The sequence below is a fragment of the Hyposmocoma kahamanoa genome, unplaced genomic scaffold (genome assembly GCF_003589595.1).
Source record: "Hyposmocoma kahamanoa isolate Upper Pololo Valley unplaced genomic scaffold, ASM358959v1 210, whole genome shotgun sequence".
Taxonomy (NCBI): domain Eukaryota; kingdom Metazoa; phylum Arthropoda; class Insecta; order Lepidoptera; family Cosmopterigidae; genus Hyposmocoma; species Hyposmocoma kahamanoa.
In genome coordinates, this window is record NW_020653731.1 from 9,179,398 (window position 1) to 9,189,375 (window position 9,978).

Consider the following 9,978-nt stretch of genomic DNA (forward strand, 5'->3'; position numbering starts at 1 on the left):
CCATGTTCCTAGGAAATAATAATAAATTCTATCTATTAAAAACTCATGTAAATACATATATCGTGACGACGATGGCTTCCCTTCCCACGGCCCGTGAAGTTGCCAACAGACAGTGCGCGGCGGATCCGACGGACCCATACAGGCGAGTTCGTACCGGCACGAGCGACACTCTACGACACGACGCGTGTAGCATGAAACCGCGCGACGCTACATGTGAAACCACGGGCATTAGGAAGCCAGCTTTGCGCGCCAAGCCAGTCTTGTAGGAGTGTCTTTATAATTCGTTAACGTTAAGGATGCCTTGGAAACGACCAATCAAACGGCTATAATGTAAAAACCTTTTCACAAAACCGTTTGACCTTTCTAAACGCAAATGGTTCGAGTTCTTGTTGTTCTTCCTAAACGAGCTTTTCTAAATTCTGAGGAACCTGGACGTTGGGACACTTTTATATTTTTCCTTAGTCACACTGCAAATCGGTAAACAACGGTATAAAGTATCCTCATTCCACCATATCGAAAAAGATGCTAAACATCTTTGTGTAGAAACTTGTCCCATTGAAATAACTAACCAAGAAACGCTCCAGTCGGGCAACCACGGCATCTTATCAATACAGCCTTCAGAGCATTATAGCTCTGTTTTGTTCATCCAGTGGTTTTGTCACCTGCCTGATGACGCAAATAACAATATAGGTAATGTATCATAATGCCTACTATGACGACCTTTCAATCGTATTTTATGCAATCCTTGCATAATGTTTGCCGAATGACCTAAGTAATGCGTACGAAATATTAAGACCTCATTATGATTGCATTCAATACTTTTTCTACGAGAAAATTAAAATAATGATCGACAAACCCAAAGTAAACTAAACAGTAGAAAACAAAAACCAACCAAAGAGATAGAATTAGTGCCCGTAACTGGGCAAGTACCGCTTATATTTAGACAATCAGAAGGCAGTAGAGCGTTTGAGTAGAATGATATTTGATATTTTATATTGTTTTCAAATAGTTATTTTTTGCCGAATAGTTACGCCTTTATATCTGTTATGTAATATTTTGAGATATTATCTATTAAAATAATAAGAATTTTGATAATTTCACATATATAGCTACGTTATTCTGTTCAGGAACACCGTAATGCGTTTATGGAGACTTTTAATTAGCAACAGTTGGGCGTTCTTTTTTTGAAACTCGTTGTAGTTCTGTGTAATGAAATTTTTCAACTCAATAGCGAGTACCATAGAAAATAGAATTTTGGCACAGAACTAAAACGAGCTAATAAGTGATATGATTTATGAAATTATAATTGCCAGATAAAAATTAAGGAGCAGAAAAAATGCATTAATTAATTGAATACTCATAAGGTGGTATATTTATAACTAGAAGGAAGAATTTGTTTTTCATCACGTCCCTGGAAAAATATTTCATTTACTAAATAAAAAGATAAATAATTTTCTAAATTGGCCACCCTAATAAAGGAGTTTACTTTGTGAGACACGAGGTAATCGACTTTGAGCCGTTGAAGGCGGAAAATATTGATGGCGGAATATTTTTAGATGCCTAGAACTTTAAGAAGGGGAGAGGGATTACTACAAAACATCGTAAAACTGAAACGTTATTTGACAATGCCGTCGTATTATATTGAAGGTTTTTAACATTGATAAAATACGAAATAATCAAGGGAAGGTCAAGCTTCTATAATTTTAGACTTAGAAATTTATAAGTAAATAAAAATTCTAAATACGAGGGTCGAGTGTAGGTTGCCCAAGCCATATTAAAAAAAATCGAAAAAGGTCTTTTATAGTACAAATTTGACCTACCATTTTCTTATTGGAATCTTTGTAAGACTCTACTCGTAATTGAATCTTGGTAATACCTACAAAAAATTTTGATGGCAACTAAAAAGTTATCAAGTATACGTATAGTGGCCGTAGAGCTCCTAGTGAAAGAGCTCGTCTATAGAAGTACCTTACGTGTTTCTGTCGCCAAACGGTTATGTGAGCATTACTGCGTTCCTGTTTTAAAGGGTGAGGTTGCTGGTGAAATTATAGACACATGAGACGTGTCAAATTTTGTCTCAGAGTGTCGGGTGCAGTGGCAGTGTCCCTCAGATATTTGCTATTTAAAGTTCTGAGTGGCACTATAACTGTTATGGACAGGCGTGTAGCTTACGATTAGGCGCACGACTTGTTCGTGCTGTCACTTGACATCATATAGAAAAAGTATGTTCTCGATGGTGTTAGATAAAGATGTATGGAAAGACGATATGGCTCTGGATTTTATTCAAAGTGTTTTCTATGGCATTAAAGTTTATTTGTAAAGAACAACCCCTAATTAATTTTCTTTCTTCCCGAGAAGTCGTCACAGTGAATAAGCAGTATAGCTTAAAAATTACATTTTCAAGTATAAATTTGTTTTACTTGTGGATTTTTTTTAAATTTTACTTTGACTAAGCGTTTTTTTTTGCTTAAATGTATATCTTTACATATTTTGGCATTTTTCTAGTGCGTACAATACAATATCAGCTTATTTCATAATGACGGATGGTTGAAATACCGGTCTCAAGCCTATATGTCACAAAGCCGTGTGACCGCAATACGTAGATATGAGATTCCTGTCCCTTCTACCCTACTTATTGAATTGATTTTTTTTTCATCTACGCGATAGATCACTGTTCTGTGGATTTGCTTACAATAAAATACATACATAAACATCGTGCGTCCGAGTATGCGCCTGTGAGTGCGTGTTCATGCGAGAGGACATGCGTGTTTTTACAGGAGCGTGTGCATATGATCTTGCATGTGCGTAAGCGTTTCTGTGTGTGTGTGTGTGTGTGTGTGTGTGTGTGTGTGTATGGTGTGTGTGTGTGTGTGTGTGTGTATGTGTAGTCGAATTGAGAACCTCCTCCTTTTTTAAAGTCGGTTAAAAAAGTGACCTGCTTGCTATTACATGTAAAACTTCCAATCTAGAGTCACGGCAGTGTTTCCACCACGTCGACTTAACATCGCCGTGTCATCGTTCTCGCAAAGTTACTTAGGTGGCAGTATTTTAACCCCCTCGTAAACTTGTTGTTATTGTGTTGTAACAGTAGCGTACGGACACGTGTAATAAAACTGTGTAGTCATTTTTAAGATATAAAAGTGTTATGGAACTAAAAAACTTTAGCCTGAAATTAAATTTTTATTACACAATACATTTTTATATTCTCCAAAAAAATCCGCTGACGCTGCTACAAAAATGTTATACCTGCATAAAATTCTGCCGCGTTGTAAATGAATGAAGAAATGAAGTATTCTTTATTGCACATTGGAAATTATAATTACAATACACTACAGTAATATTGCATATAGAATAAGCTAAAAGGTAAAGTGGCTATGTTGCGGCATACGAATTGCTTTCAGATTGCCTGCACCGGATAGAAAACTAGAAGACACAAAGCGGGTGCAACCAAAAAATATCTTCCATTATAATATTTAGTAGCAGTATCTACTATTTTAACCACCAAGCAGTGAGAATTACCGTGTTTCGGTTTCGAAGGATTTTTTTATGATACTAACTATCAAGCGACGGGACGAATACGTCGTCCTCCTGGCGATAAGCAGCATGGCTGTCCATAACAGTTGCAGTGTCACTCAGAGCTTTAAATCGCAAAGAACTGAGAGACCCTCCACTGAAAGAACTGAGTCACCCTGAGACATAGCTTGACTTAAGAATTTCACCAGTACCCTTACCATGCAAAACCGAAACACAGCAATGCTCACATTACTACTTGGCGACAGAAATAGATAAAGTAGCAGCACTTCCCTGGACGAACTCTTTCACAAGGAGCTCTACTGCAGAGCTGCTATTATATTTCACATATCACCATTGACTTACAAATAAATGGACGACGGGTCTAATACAAAAACCACGTAAAAAATGTCCCAAGTCAACCTATTCGAAATTTAAATTGTTATGTCATCGCAGTATCGCGCTGTCCGTAGAACAAATGAAGACTAAAGCGGAGTGTCGCGCTCTGTATACGATTTTAGCGCCTTACAAGTGCGGACACTTTTTAGCGCGGACCCGACGTCCATATAATTGTAAGTCAATGCATATCACATATTTAGTCCAGGCTTTGGCACTGACTCTGAGCTGATCTGAGCCTTTTCCGGCTCTTTATCATATTAATGTATGTACTGAAACTCGTTTTACTTAAACTAATGTCTTCTAAAGAAAACATATTTTATATAATTATATCAACAATTTCATATTTCGAAAATATTTCAATTATTTTATTATTTATTTATTTATACAGCATTGGCTTCAGAGCCATCAGCTTAATGGTGACAAATAATCAAGAAACGCACAACGTAATATACACAAACTAAAAATTAATTCGTGTAAAAAATGTAACTATTAAAACCCGCCATTTCTTTTTCGAAAACGATTCAACAATATAAGAAAATTAATTTTACCGTAGAACATTTACTATTCTACATTGAATAGAACAAGAAAAGAAATTCTAATTAAAAAAACGGAAGAATATTATCACATTCTCTATTAAAATTTAGAATTACACTGTGGACACTGTCGATGGCTTTCAGGAATAGTGACCTCAAAAGCGTCTAATTCACCAGAAAGAAAGAGAGAGACGTGTTTGTCGCACAAAATTAACATGTCGTAGACCATTCCAACATCGTCACTTAATTATTTTACAGTAAAATTCAGCATTTTCTGAACAAATCCCAGTAATAAGTCAAAAAAGGAACTATTTTGGATTGAGCCAATATTCTTGACAAGCAGTGGTGTATTTTTAAAAAGTAATTAAAAGCATTTTTAACAAAATCATATTTCATTTCAAATTAAGAACTCAATTTTTTTTTAATATATGCGTACGTTTTAAATGCCACTGGCGCCTATTAATTCTATTTTTTAAACCAAACAAAGACATTAGCGAACTTTTATTACAGTTCTCATGCTGACATTAAAGGATGCCATTCCCCTGGTGCTAAAGTCATTCCCCTTTCGAGAATGTTTGGTTGAATCGTAGACATAACATATAATTTAATCGTCTTATACTTTTATTAAAATGAAAGTATCCAATAGAACTGACATACAATTCAATAATAATAAGAGTGTAAAATAGATATAATAATAATAATGGTAACGCACATACTCTACTTAGCCCCGCACTAGGGAAATCCTGTGTCGCGGATGTCATGGACACACATTTAAACAACCACAAATTACACCCAAACTCTGAAGAGAAATAAATGTAGGCCATACAAATATTTCTCCCGGCCCGGGAATCGAACCTGGAATCTCTGCGTGGCATGGTAACCGTTTGGCCACGGAGGTAGTTATAATAAATAAATAAAATATATTATAATAAATAAATAAAATAAAAAATAAAATCCCTTATTTTCAAATCAATTAATCCATAACATCCTATAGATTAATTGATCATTAACAGAAATACTTCAAATTATGTTAGTAAAATAATTGAAAATGTAGAATTATAACTATTTTAGGAAGTTAACGAGCTGAGGATAGCCGAGTCCGTTCTATATTTTGCTATCATCTTCAGGATTCCATTGTTGCTTTCCCTGTATTCGCCGCACATTATACGCGTTCTTCCGCATAATCGCGTGGAAGTCATCCATGTGTGCATCTGCAAACATGCCCGAAGCACTACAGACACAGGGAAGCGTCAAGAGGATCCAAATCATTACATATAATGCGTTGATGGTGGCAATAGTGTTAATTACCAATTTTATTTAAAATAATTTTTAATTTCCGTTTACAGTCGGACTGCTTGATATTCTGGCTCCTGTCAACGGTAACTGCTGGCCTCCTCGCAGTATGCATCGTCGGAACCCAATACTTTGTCATAGAGGGTAATAAATTTGGTAAGCTCGATGCAGGAGTTAGAAAGGAAGAAGGTGTGTTTGTTTTTATTTTATTTTGTTTTTTTAACATTAACAAAACGTTTTCGATTACCTCTCGCTAGCTCGCGCTGTGGTCGCCTCGCCGCGCCGGTGGTCTCTCCTTCAACGAGGCCAGACAAGAATTAATATCTCACCGGACTATTTCCATCAAAAATTGCCATAAATTGCATCACAACCACCTCCAAGCCAACTTTTTTTAAATCTGAAATCGTACATACCCCACAATCTCGCCATTGTAACAATCCATCGCTAGCTCGCGAGAGATCGTGCGTGAACTTGCAAGCTCGAGCGAGAAATCGTGTGTCCGTTGCAGAGTACAATACTCTATGAAGGCAGCAATACGGTTCAATATTACATCAAAAAATATTTCAATTCTCGCTCGCCCATCTTCATAAATCTAGACCATTTCCACCGAAGATGCAATGGAAAGAATTAAAGTTTTGCCATACAAATTTCAATCCTCGTCTCGCCTTGTCTCATTTCGCTTCGCGGTGGAAAAGGACCTTGAGACGTGAGGGTAGAATAGCGTCCGTTTTAGTGTCTTTGTGCGGGTTAAATTAAGAGCGAGCAGACGGTATCTGCGCCAACGTAGAACGTAACATGATATATTGTATGGCTATTGCAGTAACACTAAGGGCACCTTCTAATTTGAAGAAGTGCTGCAGTGGCGTAAAGGTAGCACGGCAGCCGCACGTCTGTAGCGCTTCAATAAGAGTTCACTAATTGTGACTGCAAAAAGGCGTGCGTGTCACGACAGTAGCGCTGCAATTGCGCTTCTAAATATTGTAAGAAAATTAGTAGCGGCGCGTCTGCAGCGCCACTGTTGTGCCACTGCATCGCTTCTGTAATGGCCCATATACACGGGACCAATTGACTAGCCATTCCACAAAGCCAAGCCATTAAGCCAGTCTAGTGATAATAATCTCAGTACAGAATATTTCCGTCTATTTGCTAAGTTTTATTGAAATATCCCCTAGTTCGCCACTATACAGGACTTGACACTGGAGACAATAATAATCGGTTCTCACTACTCAAAGTATATTCAGAGAAAAACGCCTTGAATTGGAGAAATAGCAAAATCAAGCATTAAAATAATTGCTTATTAGTAAAATTTAGGCGCTATGTGAACAGCCACTCTTAGAGGTGGATGATTTTCTTCAAAATGAGATGGGACCATGGAAGTACCCCCTTTCCAACAAAAAAAGAATCATGAAATCGGTTCACAAATACCGGGGTTATCGCGTAAAATACATACAAAAAAAACATACAGTAGAATTGAGAACCTCCTTCTTTTTTGAAGTCGGTTAAAAAAAGGAGGAGTTTCTAAATTCGACTGTATTTTTTTGTATGTGTGTTACGCGATTACGCCTTTTGTTGGAAAGAGGGTACCTCAGTATTGGCCCCATTTCAATTTTAAGAAAGTATTTCACCTCTAAGGATGGCAAACTAAGGGTTGAATCCGGTTTCGCGCACTTTCCGGTAACCGATTTCAATAAAACTTGGCAAATAGATGTAATTCCACGAACTTTTGAGGTCGGGTTTTTGTATAAAAAAAGTTATTTTCTTTATTAACTTAGTAGAAAAGGAAATTATTACTGCATATAACGAGCATAACTAATTTAAATTCAACCCTTAATACTTGACTCATGAATACAACCAGTCACAATTGCATTCAGTTAAGCCTTTTTGTGTTATTATAATATTGTAATTGAACTACATAATAAGGGCATAGTTCCGTACATTGCTAAATAAAATCCTTTGATATAAGTGTTTTTAATATAATAAACGTCAAATATGACTTTTTATAGTAAATGAACCCAATTGGGTACTTACTTACCTATTTAAATTTCAATTACAGTTACCCTAAATAATGAGCATTGACAGAAAATGTTAATTACACGTGCCATCTTTGGTTGCCTATCAACGTTTAGTCTTTAAATATTCTATGACGAATTTGGCTAGTGTAATAATTGTACCAACGACAGAAAATATTGACTATTTATAATAGGACTAAAGTAATAGCAAGCGAAAGTGCTCTTAGATCGATAACAAAACCACCCTTAACCCTTGACGCTCATTTTTTGGCATCCAACTTAACGATGACATGTTACGCCAAAATAGTAATTATAGACGGCATTAAACTATAGCTGCATACTTTAGAGCTGTTACACATAGCGACATTTAGCAGCGATCCAAACGCGATACAGTAGCGATGCAGTCGCTAATCGTCTAACTTTACGCATACGCGTGATTTTAAGCAGCGATGCAAACGCGATGCAAACGCGCGATTACATCGCTACTCTTGGCATTTGTAGGGCGCGTTTATATCGATACAGTCGCACGTTTGCATCGATGCAATCGCCTATAAATCGGAAGTGGAACGATGCAATCGCGCGTTTCATGAATGCGCGTTTGCATCGCTGCTAAAACCCGTCGTGTGTACTCTAACATCTTCTTGCCCCGACGGTCATTTTGTTCTGCGGAAATCTTTATTTATACTAGCGACATAGCAATACACCTGTCTCACTCTTGCATTATGTAAGCACTCTGATTGGTTGATTGTGTATTTAACAGTTTTAGTATACTATTCAGCGCATAAACTCTGTAAATGTAACGTCTAGCAGGTGTTTTTTCAGGAATATCCCATCGTATTACCGAAACTGCAATGGACTTCTTCATGGCCATCGTACTTTGCGGCTACTCAGTCACCGTATACCTTCTTTGGAAAGACCATTACGTCATGTGGAACCGGTGGAGACGAGCCAACGTGAACGTCCGACTCTTATTGACACCCGATTCTAACCCTGTACCGTTCGTACCTAGAACTAGATATAATAACGTCTGACTTTTTCTTTCATGCTGGATTGTTAATTTTATTTGAATAATGTGTAACGTTTGTATTTATTTTCTTGTTTCATTTCTTGTTTTAATCTCATACCTTGAGCACCTTGGTAGCCTAATGGTTTGCCCTTGCACCTCTCAGGGAGAGACTGTGACTTCGAATCCGGTCTCGCACCTATGAGATTTTCGGAATTTATATGCGAAATTTAATTTGAAATTTACCATGAGCTTTACGGTGAAGGAAAATATCGTGATGAAACCTGCGTGTCGAAGAAGTTTAACAACACTCTAAAAAAGTGTGAGACGTGTGTATAGCTTGATGATGATTGATTCTCATACATTGACGTGGGAATCTCGAGTTGTTTGTAATTCAGCTGAAAATCGCAATTTCTGTGCAATTGACTGAAAATACGTTTTTAAGCAGTCTGCAGTTCTCGTACAGTTGCTATATACTATTGTTGTCTGCAAACGCCGCGTAGCGCAGTACTGCATCAAAACTGTTTGCCTTTATACACTCTAAGATGTAGTGGATTAAATTTTGATTTTAACCTGTACATTGTAACAAATTGAAAAGAAACAATGTTGCTGGCCAGCCAGTTTTCATTTGGACATATTGCTATGGAACCTATTACGAATAGATAAGTGGTATAGTTAACTGTATCTTTACGTATCTTTGAAATAAATCAAGGAGACCAACATAACAAGCAGAAAACGTGGTCATTCATAAGTAAAGCTAAATTTTTATTTGATATCAAGTGACGGGACGAACAAGTCATGCGCCTGATGGCAAGCGACACGCTGATCCATAGCACCACCACCACCAGTGCTTTAAATATCAAAGGTCTGGGGCTTATTACTGCTCCCGTCACCCTGAGACATAAGTTTACTGTATACTTACTATAAAAGTGACAGCCAATTTAATTACTTTTACAAAAGCTTTAAATACTGAAAATAAAACAACACACGTCATGATATAAAGGACGATACTCGACCATTATCCGGCGACATACGTAGCCAAGCGTTAAATCAGCTAACACCGAAACTCATGTCTGGCACACGGCCAGGCACGGCATTCGCAAATCATGCTGCTCTGCACTATTACGTTAACTATGTGTAAACAAGCCTGATCTGTAGACTATGGGGCCAACAAATGGACCTCTCAAGAGAAAATACCAATATGAAGGCACAAAAAGCTGCTGATGTCCCA

At 37.3% G+C, this 9,978-nt stretch overlaps 1 protein-coding gene across 6 annotated transcripts in view; it reads left to right on the plus strand.

Moving 5' to 3' along the window:
• The window catches only part of LOC113227414, a 34,763-nt gene extending 25,936 nt beyond the window's left edge, over positions 1 to 8,827 (plus strand). The window contains exons 4-5 of one of the 6 annotated variants that reach the window (XM_026460323.1): positions 5,789 to 5,924; positions 8,555 to 8,827. In XM_026460323.1, coding sequence (XP_026316108.1) covers positions 5,789 to 5,924; positions 8,555 to 8,775 — 357 coding nt within the window. In that variant the 3' untranslated portion in view covers positions 8,776 to 8,827. The remainder of the gene's footprint in view (positions 1 to 5,788; positions 5,925 to 8,554) is intronic. The other 5 variants (XM_026460325.1, XM_026460326.1, XM_026460327.1 and 2 more) reach the window with 5 other exon arrangements.
• Positions 8,828 to 9,978: the final 1,151 nt, after the last annotated feature.